This window comes from Pseudomassariella vexata (assembly GCF_002105095.1).
Source record: "Pseudomassariella vexata strain CBS 129021 chromosome Unknown BCR38scaffold_5, whole genome shotgun sequence".
NCBI lineage: Eukaryota > Fungi > Ascomycota > Sordariomycetes > Amphisphaeriales > Pseudomassariaceae > Pseudomassariella > Pseudomassariella vexata.
The window spans coordinates 161,229-187,251 of NW_024467960.1; the positions used below are offsets into that span (position 1 = coordinate 161,229).

Sequence of the window (26,023 nt, forward strand, 5' to 3'; positions counted from 1 at the left end):
CAAGGAAAGAAAGAGAAACTAAAACAGGCTGGCTCACATCTGAGGATCTTAAATCCCGCCTTCAGATGGCCAGTGCTCCTACGAGTCCACAGCTAGTGGGTTTCGTGGCATCGTGACACCGGCCGTCACATTTTGCTATGTAAATTGATACTTGAACATATAGTGTTTTGAGAGCTAACTCTATGCATATAGGGGTCTAATGTAAAAGGTAGTCAATGCGGTTAGGTAACTTAGGTAGAAGAATTAGAATTATAATGAGGATATTATACGTCTTATAGGAATAGTTAGATAGTATAAAGAGCGGCTAGGATACGCTAAGATCATAGGTACGTATATTATAAGACTAATTCTTAAGGAAGCTAAGTTAGGTAGAAGCGCCTCGATATATTATCTGTAACTAGGTGGTTCCGGGGTTCTACCGGATCGGGGGCGAAACCCCCCGGCTCAACTTGTTAGCTGAGACCTGTCACGCCGTGCTAGGGGTTGCAATCCTTGCCACTACGCCACCGTACCAGATGTCTTCACCAAAAGAGACCAATACCAAAGTCCCTGACTTTGATATCTGCAACCACTTATCAATCTATTCAAACCAGTGTAGGTCAATCACGTGGCAACCGTCACAAGACCGGCCCGCTATGATGGCTCTTTCCTTACACCTCCTCTCGCGCTGCTGACCGTCAAGCTGCTGCGATAGAGCAGTGAAACGTCTTGTTGTAAGAACTAGTCGCCCGAACGTTGGCTTAGAGCGAGATATACAAGAAAGTAGTAGGTAACCTGCTCCCTACTAGTGTAACCTTAGTGACTAACATCCTAGAGTATCACAATGAGCTCGCCGAGCCCTCTGACAACGAGGAGGAAGAGGGAGAGCGAGATGAGGTGGAGGAGGGGGAGATCGTGGATAGCAGTGCCTAATAGCGGGTAGTCTGTCGTCGTTTGTGGCCCCTTGGTAGGCAGGTGGTGTTATTAAGTGCTCGTTAGCCCTATAGAGGGCAGTAATCGTTCTCCTTTTTAGTGAATGAAGTAATCAGGCCGGCGTGCCCTTGATTTAATAACTACTGTAGCGGGGTAAGGCCGGACGCCAGGGAAAATAGGTGACGGAATGGGGAGGATATTTTGCTTTGATGAAGGAGGCTTGTGGCTGCAACTTTCTTTTCGAGGACGGACCCTTTTTAATGACTTCTTCATCTTTTCGATTCGACAAGCAATAATTAGCCATCATCTCACTCTTTTCAATGCATGCAATTCAGAAGCTTCAGCTCATGATTCACTTACACGTTCAGGGGATAGCTTCTAAGAATCCATCTATCCTTTCCATTTTAGCCTTGACAATTACGAGACATTGTGTCTTGCTCTGATCAGAGCAATCCAGTACTAGAGACAGCTTCAATTCGACTCCTAGGAGCCAGACGTCCTATTCTGAGAATTATCCCGACACGAGAGTCTCAGAGGCACATCCGACCAACTTGCGCACAAGACTTATAAGAGCTTCGCTCTTACGGCCAGCACCATGATCTCCGTCTGATCACTGGAGCCGTCTGTTCAGTGTGTTAGGTGGTAGGTATATCCTACTGACCGCCTGACCCCGTTTCACTACTGCGCACCAGTGGTCACCTGGTTATACGCCGTCCTCAAGCGTGTTACTAGTACACAGGTTGTCTAGTTTTCCTCCCAAGCGCCTTAGCTTGCGTAGCGATGTTATCTAGTTCAGCTCAGGTTGTTAGGAATCTTCGGGACATAACATGTTACATAGCTCTAGTTGTAAGCGGTTAATTATATTAATAACCCGTAGGCATTCCGGTTATTTATCGGGATCCTTAATCTCTATAGCCTCGTACGCGTCGATAAACTACTAGTAGCTCTAGTCTTAACGTTAGGTCATACTATCGAATCTTCTTATCACGCTAATTACTCGGGTATCGTCGTTAGCTACGCTATCCTTCAACTATTTCTCTATATCATCCCACCGGATCCTCCCTAGGTCGTTTTCATAAGTCGTAGTCACGTAGCTAGTCTATCATCGTTATACAGCCCCTTCGAGGCACCCGGTAGCGTATAATACACGTGCCGTATCCGAGTCGAAGTCCTCTACGTACATCATAAACCTCCCGTTTAGGTTTGATATAATAAATAAGGCGAGTTCCGAGGTCGCTCCGTGCTTAGCTCTATAGGCTCGGCCGGGTTCCTACCGGCGTTACGATTTGGCGGCACCTCTCCTCTTAAAGCTTCCAAGTATTCGATCATTTGTCGTTTCTTCGACCTTACTTCTTCTTCCGCTATAAGACGGTCAAGTTCTTCTACATCCAGATCCTCTAGTGGATGCCGGCTTGGCTGCCTTGTCGTCATCGTCGTCGTCGTCGTCGTATCGTCTGCAGGGCCCCTACTAGCTTGTGTCGCTATTGTTGTCGTTGCTGCGCTATTCGGTGAGTTTCCGCTAGTCTCCCTATGGTGACCTGCGGCTAGCGTTTGACTTCCCACCTGGCTTCTCAAATGGTAATATTTTTCATGTGAATGCGGTTAGCTCTACAACTCGGAGTCCGGTCGTCAGTGGATAACTGAATGAACGGCGGCGCATCGAGAGTGGAATGATCAGGCCATCCCGTCTATTATACTGGACCACCGAGCTATCCCATATTATCCTACATGATTCCACCTGCTACGTTGGCATGTTTGAGGACTTGAACACCTGGTGCGAGGGGTAAGGGGGCCCACTGCTTAGGTGGATACGACTTTGTCATAGTCTATAAGGCGTGAACGTGTACACCGCTACTGATCTTGGGCCATGGCCATCCCCACGGCACTGCATAATCATCGTCAACAAATGATCAGATGTGAAATTCATTGTATTGGCAACTTAGAAGCAACATAGCCTTTTTACGTTATCATAATGTCCACTGTGTCCTGCCACAAGGTTCTATCATGCAGCTCATCGTGCCATACCATCATGTCCCAGCAAAAGCTCTGTCCATATCACAAAAGAAGTCCCGTCGTTTAGACTAGTACGACAGCAGGTCAGCTACGTCACCTATTGAATTTTCTCAAATTGAGGAGAACTGCTTACCCCAGTGGAAGGAGCCGTCATTGTTGCCAAGACGCTCGGAGAGGTTCAAGTCGGCGCCGACCATCTCACCATCGATGTTGCGAAGGTCGGCACGCAGGACAGCGACAGGGCCGTCTCCCTCGATGGAGAGGCGGATGTTCTCGGCGGAGTCGGCGAAATCTGTGGGATTGGTAGGTGAGTGACTTGTTGTCGAGGAGGATATCAAGAGATGGGTATTCCAGAGGTCGCTACATACCAGCACCGTCCCAGTGGAAGCGGCCTGTTCGTGGAAGAATGGTCAGTCATGAGGCCTTGAGAAGGGAAGGGTATGCGCTGCTAGCTAGGTGATTCAGTCACTCACCATTGTCGTTGCCGATCCACGCGTTCAAGTCGATATGAGCATCAACCCATTCGCCGTCAACCTTGCGGAGTTTGGCATGGAGGATGTGGTTGTCCTCGAGGCGGAGTTCCTGAGCAGAGCTGAAGAAAGCCATGTTGTCGTTTTGGTGAGTGAGATATTGCGTTGGAAATAAGTCGAGAGAAGGATCAGTGATGATGTTGATCGAGAGTGGCGGTCGGTCGTTCTTAACGGGGGAAACTTGACTATAACTAATGGGTCCACGAAGCTGTAGAATTGGGACCGCTGCTAAGCCCCTATCAGCAACCAGTGGACCATGCCCTAATACCCGCACGTTTGCAGTACTTTGCGGGGCCGGAGAAGTATCTCTACATTGTATCATAGAGTGTGCCGCAATGCTGGACTCAAGGGTTCTGTTCCCTTCCTGGCGTCTCACCACCGAGAACCAGCACTTGATACTCGTGGGCTAGATACTGTTGACTTAGCTGTCACAGGACCCACTCATGTGTTGGTACTTCGCATTCACGACCAACCATTCTGCACCAGCATAGCAGCTTAGCTTAGAGTCAAAGTGGGGAGTGCCAGGGACGGCGTCTTAGGACGGGCAAGCAGTGCAATTACAGTTTCTTCACTTCATCATCGGCATGTGCTCAGAGGGAACCGAAGTGAGGAGCACAGTGTACATGGGAACAGTTCGAGTTCGTTTGGGACACATTGGTGAATCAATGTATCAAAGGAGGGCACAATGTGCAATTGAACAAGTTACATCTCCAATCTCATAGATGATTCGGGTCAATAATATGTATTGACGATGTAACTATCTACGCCTGTGTTACATACATTGCCTTCGTCCAAACCAATCCTTCCTAGTACTTTCCGTTTTTCCAATCAGATACATCATATGAAATAAGGTCTATAGAGATACATTAGACCGGTCGGGTAGCAGGAAAAACCCGAGACAGGCGGGAAACAAAAAACAGAAACGGCACCATTCACTTCAATTTTGAATATGTAGGGGGCCATCAACGCAGTCCCAATCGTCGGCTCACGCAAATCTGTCTGTATAGGTAAATGAATAGAATTCATATTGGTATCGATTTCCCCTGCAAGCCGGCCAGATCCTAAACGACACAAGACATAGTCCTACAACATAAAAAACATGACCTAAAGCATATTCTCCCTGGTGAGCGAGGAAAACCAGGGCCGCCCACACTCCATGAACAAAGACGAGATTGGAACAGGTGGAGGCGGGACCTGAAAGTTTGGTATGCTATGACTCGGCGTAGTGAAGCGAAGCCAAAGTTCTTCAGATCATTCTGAACGCCGTTCCGCCTCTTGCCCTTTCAGGCACTTAGTATATTGGTCTCGACTCCTCCCACTTCTGATGAAGGTAAGATTTCTCCCCCATCTCCGAGTCCTCCTCATCCTTCACATCCGGGTTTGAAGACACTCGGCCGCCCTTGCGCCTACGCGCGCTGTCACCAGTCGAAGGGCCAATCCACTCCCATGCTCTCCCAACCTCCCCACTGCGGCCTTCACGCTGGCCAGTCCTGACATTGCTATTCTGCTCGACCACGGCACGGACGCGCTTCCAAATCTTCTCCCGTTGGTTGAGTGAGTGTATGCTCCTCAGTACATCATCCCTAAGATGGGGCAGAAACAGCCACGGATCATCCTCATCATCTGCGACTTGCTTCTGGTTTGCCAGTCTCTCCAGGACGAGGTCCACGAGCCCCGGAACCTGGGCAGCAGCGGCGCGGTTTGCGAGGAAGCGTGAGCGACCATAGAGTGCCGTAAGAAATATTGAGATCAGAGCGCTAATCTGGAGACGATATCGTGCCAGTCCGAGTCGGATTGATCTTCGGACCGCACACGTGAGTGAAATGCGAGCGAGAGAGGTGGACGTGAAGAGGGTGTTTGGAACGCTTCCGGAATCTCGTACTCTATGGAGACGACCGGGGTTCTGGTTAGTGGACAGGTCAGATGTATGTTTTGGTAACAGATGTGCGTAGGACGGAAAGACTTTTAGGAACTGGCGCGAACGTAGGATAAAGAGAGACTGAGAACTTACTCCTGGACCTCGACCTGTACCTCCTCTCGGCCTTTAATCTCCCCAATGGCGGCCCCCCACAGATCCTCAAATTCCTGATTATTCATTTTCTTGCTTCTCTTCTGGTTGATAATCTCTTTGAGTTCCTGCTCCTCTATAGCAGGTGTTGCAGCCTTTCCGCCGCTTACGTCGACCAGTTGGCCGCACTCGAACTTAGCAGTGCGTTCACGCAGCTCTTCGACAGCTCTGTTTGCGACGGCCTGCACCCGGCGGACCTTCTCTCCATCAGGCTCGCATGTGGGAGGCAGAGGAACCAGGCCTCCTAGAGCCAAAGGATGCGCTTTCAAGATATAATCCTGCTCACAGCGAACCGTGAAATCATCGTAACAGTACGCATGAGGAGGACAAGGCTCACATTTGGGCTCCAGGGCGTCCGAGACGGAAGGCGGGACGCTAATCTCTGACGGAAGGACGGACTGTGCCCATTCCGGAACAGAAATCTCACTTGGGATTGAGCTTACGTGTTTGCCTACGCCACAGTAACCGACTGCAATCTTTTCCTGGCGATACCAACCGGCAAATACACTAAGTAGCGTGAGAAACATGACCGAGAGTGAAGTGCTCCAGCTTGCTCCGTTGGGTTGACGGGGCTGCCTGCGCGTAATCACGGTCGTTTCGCCCCGTATAGCCTCCTCAGCAGCAAGTTCGAGCTGTTCCTCGGGTGTAAATTCTTCTCCAGGTTCATCCATGGGTTCCGGAGTCTCAGCGCGTGGCTCGGGCGTCCTATTGTGCATCAGTCTGCTGACAGGAACTTGGAAAGCCTTGGACATGTTCTCCTCGTCGTCGCCCGAGAAGGTGGGGAAATCAGTGCGCCGTCGCGACGAACTACTGGTTGGCCTGCTCGTCGGCCGATTGTTCTCGTGGCCTGCTGTCCTCCTCCGGTTGGTGGGCGTCTTCTCCGGCAGGGGCGATGAGCTACCGCTCTGAAATGGGTTGTCCGAGGTGAAAGCGCCTGTGGTCCGTCTGAAGAAGCCTTCATCGGAGCTTTCGACTTTTAACTGCGAGATGACTTCATTCGCCCTTCGCACCTTCCTTGCAGACACTGTATGGTCAGGCTCAGTATTGGTATCTGTGTCTGACGCTTGCGCCTGTCGAATGGGAGCCCGCGGCTTTCGCTTCAATGGGCTGGCGGTTGGCGGCATCATTTGACGCTCTGGCTCCTCCGACCTGAACTTCTGTGTCGCCTTTCTGGGCGATTGAGATCGTCGAGTACGAGTGGATGGCGGCGGGAGGTTGTCGTGGTCGGTAAAAGCACTGCTGCTCTGCGAGCTTTCAGCATCGGTAATACCTTTGCTGCTCCTCTTCGCCCGTGCGCGTTGTGCCAGAATCTTCCTAGACTGTGGCACAACGTTGTCATTGAAGATTTCAACCAGTTGCGCCTTCTTGGCAGTCGACGGGTAGTGAATGTTGTGTGCGACAAGAATCGACCGCAGCCGAGGCATCGTCAGCGAGGTTGGCTCGAAGCCAGGCTGGAGATAATCCAAGCTCTCGGTGTCCGACATGTTCGTTCGCGAATTTAACCGACAGCTGGAAACGAGGTGTTGAGAGCGACACAGATAGAAACGCAGAGGGTTTTTGATCACGTCTTAGCCCAGGACATGCGGCGCTGCCTGCGTGGATGCAACCTGAGCACACAGCTGTTGTGTGAGCTGATGATGTCGGAAGGAGAGTACACTAGGCGCGCCGACGATATGCACTGTACAGCTTCGATTTGAGCCGAAATGAAGCAGATTGCCTGTAAAGCCACTGGCAGCTGGATTTGATGATGTTGAAGTTTTGTCAAAAGACAGATTTCCAATTTTACTTAAGGCGGGGATTGTCTTCGATGGATTGAAAGTAGTTGAGCAGACTTGCTTGTTGCTGGTGGCAACCAGAGTGGCAACTAGAACGGCCTCTGTAAAGCTACTTTTGGCCCCTGTAGTTATAGGGGGCTTGGCAAGATTGGTACGTGGCTAAAAGTGTCGAAAGAGTCGGGAGGCATGTGGCTGTGTTGTGTAACAACTGCAACCAAGACAAATGATATCTGCAGGGTCAAGTCAAGATTGAGGGTAACCCCCAAACGTCAGATGCAGACTTGACTGAAGAATCCAATAGTTGTCGACTCAGTAATGCCTTTCTGCTTTAGCCAGGTGGCAACGATTGTTCTATCGGAGGCATGTGACTGTCTGGCAGGCATTATCGTTCGACAACGACCGACTAGCGTGGCCACAAGGCTAGGTGGCGGCTCATTGCACAGCTTGATACCTTCCTTCGCCTTAACACAACAGTATGATGTGCCTATGTATCAACTGTTGTTTTATGAGAAGTATAACATATGCAATGCTATACATCACCAGGGCTGCGCTGTAGGTGAATGTTTCAGTGCACTTAGCTTACAATTATGTTTATGTACTTCCTTTCATCACGGTATCAGATCTGCTTGTATTGTCCATGCGAACAATACCTTACACCCAATACCCAAACTGCAACCACATCCTGCCAAAACCCCCCTCACCGGAAATAAGACCAAGTGTATGACCCTAACCACCAAATTGCCACGCTAACCACGACGGCACCCAACGTCAACCCCACCAACACGGTATTCCTCATAGCAAAAGCATCCGCTGCCTCCATCTTGAAGAGCTTTCTCTTCCGCGTGTGATAGTACCACCGCTCGTCGTTCCTATTCGGAGGCGCCGGCCCCTTGTCCGCCCACCGATACGGCTGCGGTTTGTAGATGAAAGGGTGCAGCCAGGCCGGAAGCCAACTTCTAAAGGCGGCATTGCTCCAGTACTTCTGATTCCGTGTGTCTACTAGGTAGAGAGACAACAAAAAGGTTATGAAGTTAATTGGGGCCATGATAGACTGGGTTGTGGTAAGTATGCGACTATTAGGATTATGCTCAGCTTTCAAAGTGGCATGAAATAACTCACCTGATAAGTCTGATAGAAAGCCGACTGCTTTGCTTCCTCATTCGCTCCCCTTGCCGGCCCAGTTGAGCTGGTGACCGGTTTCAAGTCCATTGTGAGATTGATGCTGAATGAGTTCGACTTTTGTGCACCGAGTGAGGTCAACAAGCACCATCTGGGGGGGGGTGGGGGTTCGACAAATGAATGAATATGTAAAGGATCAGGTCTCTCGAAAAGGGCTGATAGACAACTAAGGGTAGTCTTCAAGTCCATACGTCACAGCTGACGTTGTCGCACTGATTGATTTCGCACTGATTGATTTCGCAAGGCGCAGTAACACCGCCCCCTTGGCTTTTATAGCGGCGAAGCAACAGAGTTTCCGTAAAACCCGGGGCGGTTTGACCTTTGCTAGAGAGCTTATAAGCACTGACCAGGGAATCGTAGGCTATGAGAAGTTGCTCGTTGCGATGTCAAATGCCACTCCAACGGTCTGTGCAAAACATTTATACACAGCGACGTTCATTTTGTCGTCTCTCCGAATGCCTTGCCTTCAAAACCCGTTACTGGTACAACCGATAACTGTTAAAATACATCTTGTTCGAATATAAGGGACGGGGACGGGTATTGATTTTCTAATACTGTGACCCCAGAAGTATTGTTCTTTTGCAATCCTCTAATCCTAATTTTTATGAAGCCCTTCTCCGCTACCAGTATCCATGCCAACTCCGGATTCACAACACCCCATTGATGCATGATACTTCCTTCTCATATACCGTCCTCATTAGCCTAAACCAATCACCGGGGAGAGGACCATAGATCGAGTAGAAATGTTTGACCTTGACCGACCTAGGAGGAAAGAAACGCCTTTGCTACGTCCATTGCCTCCCTACAGCGTGAAGTCAAGTTTGGCCACACCACTGCTAATCTGCTAGAGTCCTGAGAGAATCCTAACTGCTTCGCGTATTCGCAATGGACAGGACCAAAATATCAGTAGCTCCCACCTTGGCCAAGTCATCCATCACAGGTGCGATCTTCTTCTTCTCAACCATGACGCTTACGGCCACCCATCCTTCTTCGTCGAGCGTCGTAACAGTTGGGGCACGCTTTCCTGGTGCGATTTTTGATGCCTGGCTGAGTAAAGACCTTGGTACGTTGTATTGGCATAGGACGTATCTCTGTGCCGTAATCACGCCACGGATTCGAGACGCAATGAGATCGACCATGGCTGGATTACTAGGCGATCGCGACTTTATCAGGATAGCGGTCGACTCAACAACAGTGTCAATAGCCTTCAACCCGGCAGCCTTCATCGTTTCGCCAGATTCTACAAAGTTGTCAGATCCAAGCATAGAATAACGCCACCAAACTGGCCTATGGCAGCTTAGGCGAAATGGGGAAGTAGGGCTTACCAACAAGGTCCACGATACCATCAGCAACTCCCAGTGCACAAGCAGCCTCGACACTGCCACTCAGCTCGATGATGGTCGTTCGTATCTTGCCATTGAAGTTACCGTTGGCTTCACCTTCTTCCTCAATCTCTAGATCTGCAAAGTATTTCTCTGCCAAGTGGACAAAGCTTGTTCCAATGTTTTTGCCAATGAGATCTTTCGGCGTGGCATAGCTTCCCTTGTCGGGAACCTGGACTTGCAGCTTGCAGGCACCAAAACCCAGATCCATGACCGTCTCACAACCAGAACTAGAGCTTCCGCGCGCACTCTCTTCTTCGGGAGTTATTTCACCCGAGAACCTTCGCTTGCGGTTTATGGCGCGGACGCCGGCATCGTGCTCTTGAACTTGATCGAATCCAGTGATTCCGAGATCCACTCGACCTTCACCTACAAATGTCGGGATATCGGCAGCGGGTAAGAAAATCAAGGCGATGGGGAGGTTCTTAACAAGAGCTATGTCTAGTCGGTTCTCTCTTCGGAACTGGATGTCGGCTCCCTCGAGGAGGTTCAGGGCAGCGCCATTCAACCGGCCCTTCTTAGGCACAGCGAACAGAAGCCGACCTTCTAAGCTATTGGCCACAGGATTAGCCATGACTTCATGTATACAAGCAAGTGCCGTTGGCTGGTGACGAACTGGTTGACCAAATCCATCTTGTCTGTTGTTGCTTATATCTTGGGAAGTAGTCAGAAGGTGAATTTCGCGTCGTGACACAACTAGATAGTGGTGTACTATGGGGCGGGTTGCTCGACAGAACAATTTGCAACTCAACAAACTGCAAGAACCTATGATATTTGGTCGAGTAAACTGCAGTGTAATGTCTCAAGCAGTATTGGTTGTTCCTTGGCTATATTCCAATGCAGTCGCACCCGATTGTTAAAAGTTGGGCGCAACCAGCTGAGACCGATGAGCACTTTGTAGTACAAAATTCTCCATACCCCACGTTCCTGTATCGGAAGCTACAGTTGACTCAATGGATGGAGGTGCAGGTACCATTGCAGGAATCGCAGGGATCCAGCACAGACGCCGCCAGTTCGGAAGTGGATGGCAGATCTGCGGTGGATGGGTACTTTGATCAAAAGTATCTATCAAAATAGACAACATCAAGCGGTTATTGAGCATTTGTCGCGGAGCTTCCTGTGTGACTTCTACATAATGACAGCGCATCTCCTCTTAGTCTGTACTTATCATGCTGATCGTCGGTTCCTCATGAAAGTTCGCATGGGAATTAGATGGCGCAATATCAAATGGTGGATACAACCTACCATTTCACAGTGCTTCAGTACTAACCTTAGTCGTATATTCAATGTTTCAGGGGCTAATTAAACATTAATAGGGTCAGCTACCCGTGCCACATCCCACTTATTTCGGATTCGCTTGAGCTCACCACCAACTTGGCCAGTTTTTCGACACTTTCAACTTCAACCTATCCTATCTTCGTCAATTCATTAGCTTTTTCCAATCGCAATGGACTCACAGCTACAGGAAGCCGTCCTCTACATGCAAGAGCATCCTCAAGCCAAAATTGCCAAGATTGCGCGAGAAAGCGGCGTAAAACGCGAGACCCTCCGATACCGCGTCAAGCAAGCTGGGAAGACTAAGAACCACGGAGGACTCAACAAACTACTATCTGAAGCCGAAGAAAAGGCCCTCTGTAATTACATCGACCGCCTTGATAGGATCAATCTTGCGGTTCGCGTAGAATTCGTTACCGACGCTGCAAATACGATATTGCGTGAGAGAGTCAAGGTTCTACCAAATCAGCCACCACCAACAGTCGGATCAAACTGGACTACACGTTTCCTCAAGCGCCATAGCTACTTCCACGCTTCCCAGCGGAAGCTCCATTCAAACCGCCAGACTGCTGAAAACCTCGACACTATACGAGAGTATTTTATACGGCTTGAGAGAGTCCTCCGGGAAGAAGGAATCGATTCCTCTGATCTCTGGAATATGGACGAGACTGGCTTCCGGATTGGTGTTGGTAACGATCAACTTATCATCACTAAGCGCAAGAGGGCCCATTACTTCGGCCTACCAGAAAATAGAGAGACAGCGACAGCTATTGAAGCTATCTCTGCTGCTGGCGACGTAATACCAGCTTTCCTCATACTCACGGGGACTATCCACTCGGCTCAGTGGTACGCGCAAGACCTTCATCCAGATACGAAGCTACGGCCGGTCGATACAGGCTATTCGAATGACGAGATCTCTCTCGAGTGGCTTATGCACTTCGAACAACACTCTAAGAAAACGCAGAAAGGTCGAAAGCGATTATTGATCTTAGACGGCCACGGCAGCCACCATACGAAGCAGTTTATCCAGTACTGCAACGACCACGATATTATACCCTTCGGCTTGCCTCCCCATATTACTCATATCTTACAGCCACTAGATGTGGTTGTTTTTCAGCCATATAAGCATTGGCATGCGAAGTCCCTCGATCAGCTAGTACGGGATGGATGTACCAATATAACCAAGCTAGAGTTCCTCTCAATTATCGAAGATGTACGCAAAAAGACCTTCAAAGCAAGTACTATCCAGTCAGCCTTCAAGAAAACCGGTATATATCCATTTTACCCTCATCCAATACTACAAGAGATTGAAGAACGTAGACCAAAGACGCCATCACCACCACCAGCCCCTTCATCTTCGTCATATGAAGGCACACCTACTACTTTTCGACAAATTAATAAAGTAGCTAGCAAGATTACGAACTGTCTTACTGATCTAGAGCTTGGTATTAGTCCAGATCTAGCCTATCGACTTAGTCGCTTTGTTAAAGGGTCCCTCGTTAATGCGACCGAGCTTATACAGACTAAGCGCGATCTTAGCCGTACAAAGTACGCCGAACGTATATCAAAACAACGGCGCGCTACGAAGAACTATCATCTTCAATCTGGTGGAGTTTTATCCGTTGCAGAAGGTAGAGAGATGGCGAAGAGGAAGGTTGAAGATGAGGTAGCTAAAGCACAGAGAGTTCTCGCCAAGTATCATGAAGGACTACGTAGAGTAGCCAAAAAGAGCTTTTCTGATGCCGCAAAAGAAGCTAGAAGACGTCGATTGACAGGCCAATTACAGCCTACAGATGTCTTCGAGACAGGCCTTGGTTGGCGGTTATTACGTAGATTCTAATTGAAGGTTGAAATCCGTCGAAAAACTGGCCAAGTTGGTGAGCTCAAGCGAATCCGAAATAAGTGGGGTGTGGCACGGGTACACCCGACGTCACTTCCACCAACGCTTTAAGCCACGTCGCTGAGACCTTCAACTCGTTAGCCACCTTACACACCATATCGTGAACGCTAACGTCTTGCCAATCTGCCAGATGCCAAATCCCTATTGTTCATATCTTGAAGTCACTTTTTATTAACTGTGTAACCTCAAGTTTCGGCTCGAGACCTGTGCTGTGTAAAGCCCAATTCCGGGGAAAAAGAAAAACTACAATTCACTGTGAACCGAAGGATTACGCAGTGCGCATCCCTGTCTGACATGTTGGCAAGTCTATATCTTCAGTGCCGCTCCCTTTCGCTGGGCCAACATGGCCTCGACAGCTCCCGATGATGCGAAGGTTGAAGTGCACAAGGTCGATGGATCTCCACGCAGCAACGCGTCAGAAAACCCCGAGCCATCCGGAGCGAGTGACGAATCCGAACCCTGGGAGCCACTCGACGACGACTTTGCCGACCCCATCGAGGACGAAATTCTCAATCCTGACAACCAGCAGGACAACGACGAGGACATAGACGACGCCGACGAGGGCTGGGTCAAAGACCCGAATAACCCTGAAGAGATGTCGCGATGGTCGGGTCAGCCCTCGATCAAGGGTAGCTCGGATGCGCTGCGCATGATACTACTAAACTTCAGCACCCTGGGTATCACGTAGGTCCAAGCAGATGGTACTTTGAGCGCAAGACATGCTGACGCAGGTGTCGCGTGAAGCTTCACATGGAGTGTATAAATGACATGTGAGTATTCAAACTCGGCTGCGTCTCATTCGCAGGTGACAAATGGAAGCTAATGCGACGGCATCACCAGATTGCACCCCGTATCTGCTGTCGCTTGGCTTGACCAAGAGCAAGACGTCTCTCGTGTGGATCGCGGGACCTCTATCAGGGCTTCTTGTTCAACCCATTGTCGGCGCTACAGCAGATGGATCAACATCGAGATGGGGACGACGACCTTTTATAGTGGTTGGAGCCGTAATGGTAGCCATATGTCTCTTGATCCTTGGGTTCACTAGGGAGATCGTGGGACTTTTTATTCCGGACGAGACGGCCGCCAAGACACCGACAATAGTCGTTGCTATCATATCGATCTACGCCGTAGATTTTTCCATCAATGCCGGTGAGTTTGCACCCCGCCTCCATGGCCAACTTCTAATCGAGTTTGTCATAGTCATGTCCGCCGCGCGAAGTCTGGTAGTCGACACTCTGCCAATTTCTCGACAGCAAGATGGGGCGGCTTGGGGTATGGAATCCCAATATGACCAACCCAGAACTCACTAACACTCGTAGCAGGCGGTCGGATGTCGGCTATCGGTCACATGATTGGCTACATGGCGGGGCTGTCGATCTATCAGGCATATTCGGGAATTTCCTAGGCCACTCGCAGTTCAAGAGACTCACCTTCATAGCCGCCTTGGGCATATTGTGCTCTTGTTTTGTCACGTCATGGGCCGTGACAGAGAGAGTCCTGGTGGCTGTAAAACATGACCCACGGAATAAAGGGGGCAGATTCAAGGTTGTTGTCCAGATCTGGTCCACTTTACTCCACCTTCCGCCGAGGATCAGAGCCATATGCCATGTGCAGTTTTGGTCCTGGGTAGGATGGTTTCCTTTCCTCTTCTATAACACTACCTGGGTTGGCGAGACCTACTTTCGCTATGATGTGCCTGAAGACGCGAGGGGCTCTGAGGATGTTTTGGGTCAAATGGGTCGTATAGGGAGCACCGCGCTTGTCATCTACTCTATCATCACCCTCATTGGCGCATGGACACTGCCCCTGTTGGTCAAGTCACCTGAAGCCGACAATTTCACCCCCCGACCACCACAGAGTATCGCTCCGATTATCGAGAAGATCAACAAGTACAAGCCCGATCTGCTGACAACCTGGATGGTTGCACATGGCATGTTCGCTTGTGCTATGTTCGTGGCACCTTTCGCGCACAGCTTCAAATTTGCGACTGCGTTGATCTGCATATGCGGATTGTGAGCATATATCCGTGGTCTAAAGTATTTGCTGAACTCGGCTGACCGGATCCTATAGGCCATGGACGATCGCAATGTGGGCTCCTCCAACGTTTCTCGGCATCGAAGTGAACAAGCTTAGCGGCGCGACCCAGTCCAATCCCTCATATCGACGGTTGTCTAATGAGTCGGTAGAGATGTCCAATCTCAGCGGAACATCCAGTCCATCCGTCTTGCATCTGGAGCATGGGCCCAATGATCCCAATATTCCAGTGAAGACGAGTTCGACGGGGGGCTTTCGGGTATCTACTTCGGCATCCTCAACATCTACACTACCCTACCTCAGTTTGTAGGCACTTTCATAAGCACTGTCGTATTTGCCATTCTTGAACCGGGTATGAGTGCCGAGTTGGCGCACGAGGCTCGTCCGGATGAGCATCATAGCGCCGACGGTCCAAACGCCATTGCGGTCTGTTTGTTCATCGGTGCCATGAGTGCTACCGTTGGGATATTCGCTACGTGGAAGCTGAGGTATTTGTAAAACGGTCTGAACTATTATGTGTTCGAGTAGCTTTTAGACCACAGAGGTTCAGCAGTATACCTTAGATATCAGGAGCCAGAAGTATTCCTCACAGGTCATTAGATGCGGCGGCGTTTTGGGGGGTCTGAATTGGATAAGATAGCACCGTATTGATGAGATATTACCCACTACCCTTGCCCATGGCGACCTGTGACATTTTCTTGTGTAGAAAACAAGTCATTGTACGATTGTGACGAGGCTGATACTATCGGTGCAATATGCTTGACTCTCTACCATGGAATATGCTGGATCCTTGTGATTCTGAGGAAGCAGCCCTGTTTAGAAGCATTTAGACTGGTTCTATGATCTGTGAGAAGTGTACTAAGCCCCAGATGCTGATCACGGATATCGCTTCTTAAACCTCTTTTCTCTTTCCCTTCTCTTGCGCTCTAGCGCTACCTCGATATCCTTGTTCTTTTTTTTCTCTTGCTCTTTGTAAATTACGAGCGAGTATGTTCCATTGCATGATTATACAAGTAATTGTAGGGCCTAGTTCCAGTAGGTTACCAGTATGATCGTAATAAATGATACCATGCAACTCTTTTTTTTTTCCAGAACGGTCGAGTAACCTGGGGGTTTTTCTGCGACTCTGATAATCTTAAGGTCTCTGTGGACAATTAATCTCGTGTTTTAATCTACCTCTTGGTGTGATCTTTTGGGAGTGACGGTCAGGATCCCTTTACCGGTCTATTGGGAGCGGAGATCCACGCGGCGCGCTCCGGAGGCCAGCTGATTAACAGAATAAACGGCGGTCCAGTTGGACCAATTAGGTTCTACTTGGTCTAATGCACTAGAATACTGAACTACGCTAGATTATTCCCTAATATTTCGGAATACTGCGCCGTTTATCTTGTTACTCACTTAGCAGGCCAGAACCGCTTGGCGGGGGTAACCTAGCTGGTCGAGCATGCTTGTTGCTAGAAGATAAGTTCCACAGGCATTGTTTTTGCTCATTTTTCTTCCTTCGTAGTTTGCGACGAATGAAATATCGACAGCTCTAGAGCTTGAGTATCTGCCATCACTTACGGTTGTTGTAGAAACGCCTGGTATATCAGTATCATACTGGGAGTGGCTTATAGTCTGCGAGGGCATGACGTGTAGAGACTTTGCTAGGCTCATTTCTGGTGATAATGGGCTGTCTGGGTAGTTTACGGGCCATTTGGGTATAGCCCCGGAAGAGCTGGTGTAGCATACATAACTCGTCCAGGTCAAGATGAAGTAGAGATGCACCTAGCTTAGTGATGCAACTTTACGGTATCGGGCTCACATGGGATGATGGGATTCCAAAGACGATGTAACGCCAGGTCGAAACTGGAAGAAACACGTCATTTTTAGGAATCCTATCGACTAATGTTAATCCGATATGGATGCGGCTTTACTATGGCTAGTGGACAGGACACTCCGACTTGCGTAGTACGCTCTCCACATAGACATGCGGTCAAGGCCATTTATGGATAGTGGCAAAAGGTCTGCAACAAGTCGGAGCAGAATAATGCAAATTTTGTCCGTTTGTGTAGCGCTGCTATTGTTATTTTAGAAATGCAAATATTCAGCTACCTTAACCGTTGGGTTGCACCACGTCTGACCACCCAACGGACATGCGATAAACCAACAGGCAGGGTCCCGCCGATTTTGATGAAGAGTATCAACGCCGCAGTGTCAACAAGTCATGCATTCATTGTCCCACAATCCAACTGTCTACCGAATGTCCTTGACGAGAAAAGAACATTAGCAGCGACCAGGGATAAAATTTCGCTCGTTTGGTTTACACATTAACGTACAACCCCACCTTTCCAGCCACCTACCTTTCCGGCCACCTACCTTTCTGGCCACCTAATCTGCCAACTACAACAACCTTCGGCACAACAGATTATCGTCGGTATTGGCTATTATTATACAATGCCTCGATATTCAGAAAATTCTATTCAAGGCGCTCTCAACGATATCAATCAAGGGATATCCCAGCGCCAGGCTTCCCTCCGATGGGGCGTTCCACGCTCTACCCTCCAATTACGACTCGGCGATGGCCTCAGCCATTCTGACGCGTCAATCGCGTCGATGAAGCTATCTAGGGATCAGGAAGACGCGCTGATTGGATGGATCCTCGAAATGGATCGCGAGGGTCGTAGCCCGTCGGCGCTATTCATCGCTAAGATGGCGTTGATTCTGTTACCTCAGGATCGTCGATCAGAGGGCCTCGGTCGCCATTGGGTTCATCGCTTTATTCAACGCCATCCAGAGGTCGGAAGTATCCAATCTCGACGCCTCGACCGTCAGCGATTTGATGGCCTATCGACGCAGAATATCGACGATTTCTTCGAGACGTACAAAGCCTTGATGTCAGCTCACGGCTACTTTCCACATAACGTCTGGAATATGGACGAAACAGGCATCGCGATTGGCGAAGGGATCGAGGGTATAGTGTACGGATCGTCAGAGAAACATACAACATTCGTTCGGAGTGACGAAAGCCGCGAATGGGTCACTATATTACATGCTATATCGGCGATGGGTAACTCGTTGACCCCAGCAGTAATATATACTGGCAAGAGCCTCCAAGCCCAATGGTTTAACGATTGCGACGATATACCTGATTGGCAATATACTTATTCGTCTAACGGTTGGATCAGTACAGATATCGCCGTTCGATGGCTTCGTGATATCTTTATACCTCGTACACAACCAGTTGATCCCGACGAGCAGCGGCTCTTGATATTAGATGGTCATATCGCTCATGACAACGTCGAGTTTATGTGGTTAGCCTATTGTAACAAGATCTCGTTACTATTTTTGCCAGCACACTGTTCTCACGGGCTCCAACCTCTCGACGTCGCCGTATTTGCTCCATTAAAGCGGTACTATCGCTCGTTAGCGACCTCTCTCTCGATCGAGTACTGTTCTATTCCATTTAAAAAGTCGACGTTCCTCTCGCTATACATCGAGGCATATACGAAGTCGTTCACGATCAGTAATATACAATCAGGCTTCTCTGCAACTGGAATATACCCATTAAATCCATCGCGACCTCAGCCGACGATAGCCCCCCTATCAGAACGACCAACTACACCACCAACAGCTGGTAATTGGCTTGATCCGACAAGAATAGCGACGCCAGTGACTAGTTTAGTAGCTAGGGAGAGTCTGGCAGCGATTACGCCATTGCGATCGTCGCAACGGCTATTGTTTCGGAAGCTGACTCGTCGGCTAGATGTACAGAACGTCGAGGTCGCTACTTTGGCCCAACGTGTACACGCATTAGAAGCCGAGATAACTTCGTTACGCCCCAAACCACGTAAGAAGGTACGATCAGGGCCTAATGAACGATTTGGTAACATTGTACAGATTAAGGAAGCGATGGATCGAGCCCTTGAAGTAGAACGGCAACGAGACCAGGTACAACGTCGGAATCAGGTAATACTGGACCCAGCTAAGGCGTCAGAATCTATCAGATCTATACCTCAGGAAGCCCTGGAGCACAGCTTTCTATTAGAGCTGGTTGTATCTGAATAGCTATAATAGTACGTTGAATACACTGTTTCGAATACCTTCAATTGGATTGCAAAATGTGGCCGGAAAGGTGGGTGGCCGGAAAGGTGGGGTTGTACGTTACGTCCATTTCGCCGGTGTTAATGTTGTTTGCTGATGCGTGCGTATTATGGCGGTGAAGGCCGGATACTTATGGAAATGCCGTTTAGCAGATCTGCCCTAGCACCAGTAAGCGGCTAGGAGTGTGGTTAGAGATACGTTAGCAGCCGATGCACGGTGAGAACGCCCCATTGCCGCCTGTCACAGGGTTCATTGCAGCAGTCTGACCTTTTTGGAGATGAGTCGGCTGCATCTGGCATACGTGGAGGGACATACCCCGCCGGCGAGGCGCAGATACAAGCTGGCAAGCACACATCGGCGCCCAGTATGTAATTGCCCAAGCACGTGCAAGGTAGCTCGTCATGGCTAAAAAAACGGCGATTGGCAAGTAGTGGTATTGAGCCGCATGTTTTGCAATCAGCTTTTCAGAGATAGGTTTGACTGATGACTGTCATGTGGCAGATGTGGCAGATGAGATTATGAGTACGACGTAGTGTTAGAGCACGACGTGGTGTTAACACCCAGAACCATCCATCATCGTCCGAACACAAAAAGCACGACTTCTCATTTCCCCATCCCGCTTGCCCGCCTTCCACGTCTCCCTTATCCGGCAGGGCACAGGGGGTTCAACTAGGGTAAAACCAAAACCGGCACACTTCTGTCAAAATACAGTGATGGGAAAAGGTCTCGACAAGTGCCAAAAGGAGGGGGGAAGCGGGAGCGTCTCAGAAATTGAGGAGGGAAATTGGTGTCGCCCCTCGTTGGACCCTGCTTGGCTGCGCAGTGGAACATTTGACTAGCAGAGGGCACAAAGGCAATTCGCTCGGTGTTGCACTAGACTCGCATTTTTTGTTATTATTATGGAAGTCGGAGTCGCGCCTTGAACACTTTCGAGCGAATCATACTGATGACCCACCTGAGCTCGTGGGGATGAAATATCGGGTTTCCAAGGGAATGATGAAGTTATCAATGTGATAAAAGTGGATGAATTGTTGGTTGGTGGTCAAATGGCGGGCGGGCAGGCGGGCTCCCTGTTTACCGTGCCTCTGTCACTTTTTGCAGGGGTGTGCGACCATGAGAAGGAGGGGGCCGTGGGGAGGCGGGAGGCTTGAGAGTACCAATAGGAAATCTTTCTCACCATCCCTCAGAACGCAGCCCGTGTGGTGCGTCGCATCCATTAGGCGGCGCGGATTGTACATATGACCATGCACAGCATCCATCCATAAAACCAATAGACCGCACCCTTTCCACTTATACCTTTGCTCTGTTGCAAAACAGAGGAGTGGTAAGTGACACCCATAACTGCGTCCACTCACCATCATTCTTGCGTACCGCCTGAGATCCGCGCTGGGGATTGGTGTTACTTATCTGCATCTTATGTTTCCCTCATCTTGGTCATTGGTTGCTCACCATATGTAGGAGAAAATTTTAAGAAGGAGATTGAAGTTGCGACTCATTGGCGACTGAACAAAATAAACACAATCCTTGTTTCCCAATCCTTTCACCCCACTCTGGAAACCGTTGCGACCATAATCCACGAGAAGTTGAGGGCAGCAGGCAGATAGCGACTTCGGCCCCCTCTTTTGACTGATTCGAAGAGTCTCTTGATCGACCTGCTTCACCAACCCGTCTTCGTCGTTTTTGTCGAAGACTCATAGCGTCCATGACTCTGCTAGCTGCTTGCGAAAAGTCGAGCTGCAACTCCCAGAATGGCTGCGGCGGCGGTTTTGGCGTCCTGCGAAAGTTGGACAAGAAGCGAATATGGGTCGCTAACGACCCAGCATTCAACGACGACGACTCTGTGGGATGAGCTGTATATTGGTACCCGGCTGCAGCTCATTGCAAGTGCGTGGCAACTGTCGAAAGGGTCATTGGTATGTAATTCGCCAAGTTCCTCCCATCTGCTTCCATTTCTTCAATCTCGGCTGGTGAAGCCACAATGTGTTGAACAACCCGACTGCCCAACCAACGCTTTGTTCGAGACAACAACTGCCTGTCGCAATGACTCAGTACCAGTTCAACGGCGTCGACCGTTACCTAGTTGCGTTGCAATCTCCTAAGCTTTACGCCGCAAAGTCAAAAATCCACGGAGACTAACGCACGCCTCGATAGCAAACCGACGACTCAAACAACCCCTCACCGAAACGTCACCGATATGTGATCCTAAAGTCTTTGATCGTTCCCGATGCCACGCCTAGACGATCGCGACGTCTAGCAGCACAATGCGACACTCCCCAACCAGACGACGGGCTCCTTGATCCGGCTGCTGCCGGCGAAGCAGCTTGTCAGCGTTCGCCGTCCTTGGATGAAGCTGCGCCGGTTCCTACGGCTCCCCCGGCCCGGTGTGAACGAGGGAGGAACTTCTTCTTCAGTGATCTAACAATGGACGTGTTCATCGATTTCTCATCGGACGAAGGGTTCTACCAATACGCCAAGAAGAAGAAGAAGGCAGCGGCACCGCAGCCCATCAATTGGGCCGCGGAGTTGAAAGGCGACGGTGCTGCCGACGGCGGCGACAAGAAGGATGACAGCAATGGCAATGCAGGCAACGCCGGTGGTGATGCAGGAGGTGCTGGTGATGGCGGTGACGACAAGAAAAAGGACGATGACAAAAAGGGCGATAAGAAAGCCGACGATAAGAAAGACGACAAGAAAGATGATGACGAAAAGGACGACAAGAAAGATGATGACGAAAAGGACGACAAGAAGGATCGCGATGGCGACGCCAAACTCGATGATGCCTGGGGCGCGTTCGAGTCCGCCGGTAAGAAAACAAAGAAGGGCAAGAAAGGCGCCGCTTCAGAGCCTGAGAAGACGACCGATGCAGCTGCGGGGGAAACGGCACTCAAGCTTGACGCATCATTTGATGAAATCAAGCTGGACGGTCCGTCACCCGACGTGAAACTTGGTGCGTCCACAGACAGCAAGACCAATTCGTTCAGCACCTGGGGCACCAGTTGGAACACTGGAAGCATATGGGATTGGTCCGGTACCAAAAAAACTGACACATCAACAGAAAAGAGGGAGAAGAAGGAAGAGAAAAAGGAAGAGAAAAAGGAGGAGGATCCTTGGGATGTCATGAACCAACCCAAGTCGAAAAAGAAGACCAAAACTACCACTGGCTTCGGCTCCTTCGACGAGCCAGCAGAGAAGACCGCAGAAGCCCCTCTCGTAGAGCAGAAAAAAGACGAGGATTTCGGCCTCGCCTGGGGCACAGGCACAACCACTGTCAAAAAGGACAAGAAGAAGAAGATCAGCATCTGGGAACCTGAACCCGAAGAGCACAAAAAGGATCCACTTGCTAGGAGTCAAGAGTTGAGCGCTGCCGCTCCCGCTGCTCCAGTGGAAGATGCCTGGCTAGGTACTTCCAAGAAGGACAAGAAGAAGAGCACCCTCTTTTGGGGGGATGAGCCCGAGCCCGAGCCCGAGCCGAAGCCGGAACCGCCCAAGGACCCTGAGCCTCCAGCGCCAGAGCTAACAGCCTCCGAAGACATCTGGGGCACTGTCGCTACCAAAAAAAAGGGCAAGAAGAGCAAGAATGTCGTTGAGGAGGTCAAAGAACCTGATCCGCCCGCTGCTGATCCCGAACCAGAACCCTCAAAAGAGGAAATCAATCTTAATTGGGGCGACATTTGGGGCGCAGCTGCCGGTAAGAAGACCAAGAAGAAAAAGGGCGCCGTTGAAGAGGTACGTATTTGCAACCAGTCAACCCTATTTGAGCTCTCCACGAGTCACTAGTCATCCTTTCGAAGATTTACTGTGTTGCCCTGCTTGATGACTACCGCGCTATATGGCAGGCAGTTCCTGTTGTTCACCGCAAGATATTTTATATGATCTAGATTTCGGAGAAAGAAGGGGCGGAGACTAGCTTAGCCAGGCGACGTGCACGAGTTTCAAGTTCATGCACCTAGTATATACTGACAATTGCTACAGGTGAAAGAACCGGACCCTCCACCGGCTGAGCCTGAACGTAAGCCTGAACCCGAACCCGAACCCCCTGCAGCCGACGATGGTTGGGGCTGGGGCTTCGGTAAGAAGGACAGGAAGAAAGGTAAGATCACAGAGGAGCCGAAAATCGAAGAAACAGCCTCGGTGGAGCCGGTGGTCGAGAGTAAGAAGGAAGAGGACGACTTCTGGGGATCAATGACTTCCAAGAAGGAGAACAAAAAGAAGGGAAAGAATGTCATTCTCGATCCGGTACCCGACCCGCCAGTTGAGGAAGCCAAGGAAGAACCTCCGGCTGATCCTGTTGTCGATGATGACTGGGGTCTCTTTGGTGGTTTGAAGAAGAAAAAGAAGGGAAAGAATGCCATTCTCGATCCGGTACCCGACCCGCCAGTTGAGGAAGTCAAGGAAGAACCTCCGGCCGATCCTGTTGTCAATGATGATTGGGGTCTCTTTGGTGGGTTGAAGAAGAAAAAGAAGGGCGTCGTGGAGGAGATTCCAGCGGAGAAGCCCCGGGAAGCATCCGAGCCGCCGCCTCCTGCAATTGACACGTTGGACGATCTTGGCTGGGGTAACACCAGTGCAAAGAAGAAGAAAAAGGGCAAAAATGCAGTCATCGAGGAACCTCCACAGTCGCCTCCGGAACCAGAACGTCCAAAAAAGGAAGAAAAGCTTGCCGAAGATGATTGGTTGCACTTTACCTCTGCCACGGACAAGAAAAAGAGCAAGAAGGGCAAAGTTGTGGAGGAAGTTAAAGAACCAGGTAAGTTCTGTTTGCTAGCCCGCAGGACGCAATCCCTCCTAGACTCAGTTCGAGATCATTGCACTATTATGTTTCTCGCGACGTGAGAATATTGAATCTGATGCAAGACACAGAACCTCCAGCCCCTGAACCGGCGGTGGAGGAGAAGAAAGAAGAGAATGATTGGGGCAACAATTGGGGTGCAGTTTTAACTTCCAAAAAGGACAAGAAGAAAAAGGGCAAAAACGCCGTCATTGAAGAACTCCCGAAAGAACCTGATCCTGTACCTGAGGTAGTTGAGCCTGAACCTCCCAAAGAGGTAGACAAATCGCCAGCGGAAGACTTTCTGAGCGCTGTCACCACTTCGAAAAAGGACAAGAAAAAGAAAAAGAAAGGTGTCGTCGAAGAAGAGCCCCCGCTCCCCCTAAAGGGACCTGATCCAGTACCTGAGGTAGTCGAGCCAGAACCTTCGCCGCCAGCCGAAGAGAAGCCTGCAGAGGATGACTTTTGGAGCTCCCTTCTGGGTTCCAAAAAAGACAAGAAGAAGAAGAAGGGCGTTATTGACGAAGAACCCACGAAAGCACCCGAACCCGAACCCGAACCCGAACCGGTATGTATTTCCACGCCGTTCGGTCTCTGAGCCGGTTGGTGGAGCAGACACTTCCCGCTTGAGTGAATCTCAGACCAAGGGCTGGAATGGAGGAAGACAGATATGGTCATCTCATAAACAGTGGATGTGGCTAATCTAGACCGTAGGAACCACCGGCACCGGAACCTGTAATTGAAGATAAGATTGATGACGATGCTTGGGATTTTGGCCTGAGCAAGAAGGACAAGAAAAAAAAGAAGAAGGGCATCGTCGAGGAGGAAACGCCGCCACCGCCGCCAGCAGCACCGGAACCGCCGGCTCCAGAGCCGACGGAGGAACCGAAGGCGGCTGATGATTCGTGGGGTTCATTTACCACCTCAAAGAAAGACAAGAAAAAGAAGGGCAAGACCGTTGAGCCAGAGCCTCTGCCTCCACCCCCGCCGCCACTGCCTGAGCCGCCAGTTGAAGCTGTTGAGGAAGACCCTTGGGGATTCAGCACCAAGAAGGATAAGAAAAAGAAAAAGACTGTTGCAGTCGAGGAGCCTCCCAAAGGTTTGCATTTCCATAACCCAATATCGTCCCACATCCGGGTTGGATCTTGCCCTGTTCCTCATCTCCTGAGGCAAGGGTGACTTTCATTCCTCCATCTATACCTAAGCTTTGTCTCATGAACCACGACTGATGACTTTCACCGAACAGATCCTAAACCGGAACCAGCAGTTGAAAAACCGGCGCCAGAGCCAGAACCGGTGATCGTGCCAAAGGCGCGAGCTGTGGAAGAGACCAGCGCCTGGAGCTTCTGGGGCGCAGCCAAGAAAGTCACAAAAACTTTGACAGCAGCTTCGAGCGCTCTGATTGAAGTGGAAAAGGAACCGGAAAAGATCCCTGAAGAAGACCCTCCACCTCCACCGGCGGTCCCGGAAGCTGGTGATGCAGCTGGCGAGGACGATTTCTGGTCCACTTTTGGAACAAGCAATAAGGACAAGAAGAAGAAGAAGAACGCTGATGGCAGCCTCATCCCGGACTCAATCGAGGAACCTAAGACTGAAGATATTTGGGGTCTTACCACGTCCAAGAAGAAAAAGTCCAGTAAGAACGCGCCAGTCGAAGTTGACAGTGGATCTCACCTTGATGGCGTTCAGCCGGACTCTGTTGAGGAGACCAAGGATAATAACAAGGTCGACGACGACGAGTTCGGTTTCATTTGGGGTTCAACATCAAAGAAAAAGAAGTCCAAGAAGGATGAACTGATGGAACCTCCGCCACCAGCCCCAACGCCTCCGTCCATGGACATGGACGAGCAGCAGGACGAGTTGGAGGCCAATGTCTGGGACGAAGGCCCGTCGGCCAGCTCCAAAAAATCAAAATCCAAGGACAAGGATGACAAGAAGCCCAAGGAAAAGGAGCCCAAGCTGAGTAAAAAGGAACTCGAAAAACTTGAGAAGGAGAAGGAAAAGGCCGAGAAGAAACGACTCAAGCAGGAAGCCAGAGAAGCAGAAGAGCGTGCAGCGCAGGAAGTCAAGGAAGCCGAAGAGCGCGCAGCGCAGGAAGCCAAGG

General features: G+C 50.1%; 7 protein-coding genes across 7 annotated transcripts; 2 read left to right on the top strand and 5 right to left on the bottom strand.

Moving 5' to 3' along the window:
• Positions 1-2,828: 2,828 nt before the first annotated feature.
• On the bottom strand, positions 2,829-3,642 carry BCR38DRAFT_365751 (Cyanovirin-N). Its single transcript, XM_040857232.1, has 4 exons — positions 3,399-3,642; positions 3,294-3,317; positions 3,059-3,217; positions 2,829-2,993 (listed from the first exon to the last, which is right to left on the bottom strand). Exons 1-4 carry the CDS (start codon positions 3,529-3,531, stop codon positions 2,989-2,991), a joined length of 321 nt encoding a protein of 106 aa, XP_040716766.1. The 5' UTR covers positions 3,532-3,642; the 3' UTR covers positions 2,829-2,988.
• A 971-nt stretch (positions 3,643-4,613) lies between these two features.
• On the bottom strand, positions 4,614-7,376 carry BCR38DRAFT_166478 (Man1-Src1p-C-terminal domain-containing protein). Its single transcript, XM_040853812.1, has 2 exons — positions 5,467-7,376; positions 4,614-5,338 (listed from the first exon to the last, which is right to left on the bottom strand). Exons 1-2 carry the CDS (start codon positions 7,005-7,007, stop codon positions 4,747-4,749), a joined length of 2,133 nt encoding a protein of 710 aa, XP_040716767.1. The 5' UTR covers positions 7,008-7,376; the 3' UTR covers positions 4,614-4,746.
• Positions 7,377-7,995: 619 nt separating this feature from the next.
• BCR38DRAFT_483484 (uncharacterized protein) lies at positions 7,996-8,507 on the bottom strand (the record flags this gene model as incomplete). Its single annotated transcript, XM_040863632.1, has 2 exons — positions 7,996-8,349; positions 8,418-8,507. 2 exons carry the CDS (start codon positions 8,505-8,507, stop codon positions 7,996-7,998), a joined length of 444 nt encoding a protein of 147 aa, XP_040716768.1.
• Positions 8,508-9,340: 833 nt separating this feature from the next.
• On the bottom strand, positions 9,341-10,492 carry BCR38DRAFT_456510 (uncharacterized protein; the record flags this gene model as incomplete). Its single annotated transcript, XM_040861921.1, has 3 exons — positions 9,341-9,717; positions 9,803-10,410; positions 10,476-10,492. The coding sequence occupies 3 exons, from the start codon at positions 10,490-10,492 to the stop codon at positions 9,341-9,343; spliced, it is 1,002 nt and encodes a 333-aa protein (XP_040716769.1).
• A 3,137-nt stretch (positions 10,493-13,629) lies between these two features.
• BCR38DRAFT_456511 (sucrose transporter) lies at positions 13,630-15,566 on the top strand (the record flags this gene model as incomplete). The annotated part of the gene is made up of 7 exons (XM_040861922.1): positions 13,630-13,711; positions 13,875-14,183; positions 14,235-14,306; positions 14,357-14,377; positions 14,419-15,046; positions 15,105-15,224; positions 15,299-15,566. The coding sequence occupies 7 exons, from the start codon at positions 13,630-13,632 to the stop codon at positions 15,564-15,566; spliced, it is 1,500 nt and encodes a 499-aa protein (XP_040716770.1).
• A 5,724-nt stretch (positions 15,567-21,290) lies between these two features.
• Positions 21,291-24,376, top strand: BCR38DRAFT_166614 (uncharacterized protein). The gene is made up of 3 exons (XM_040853813.1): positions 21,291-22,877; positions 23,124-23,898; positions 24,101-24,376. The coding sequence occupies exons 1-3, from the start codon at positions 21,573-21,575 to the stop codon at positions 24,133-24,135; spliced, it is 2,115 nt and encodes a 704-aa protein (XP_040716771.1). The 5' UTR covers positions 21,291-21,572; the 3' UTR covers positions 24,136-24,376.
• Positions 24,377-25,120: 744 nt separating this feature from the next.
• On the bottom strand, positions 25,121-25,600 carry BCR38DRAFT_166639 (uncharacterized protein). The gene has a single exon (XM_040853814.1). The coding sequence runs from the start codon at positions 25,482-25,484 to the stop codon at positions 25,155-25,157; it is 330 nt and encodes a 109-aa protein (XP_040716772.1). The 5' UTR covers positions 25,485-25,600; the 3' UTR covers positions 25,121-25,154.
• Between the last annotated feature and the right edge of the window lie 423 nt (positions 25,601-26,023).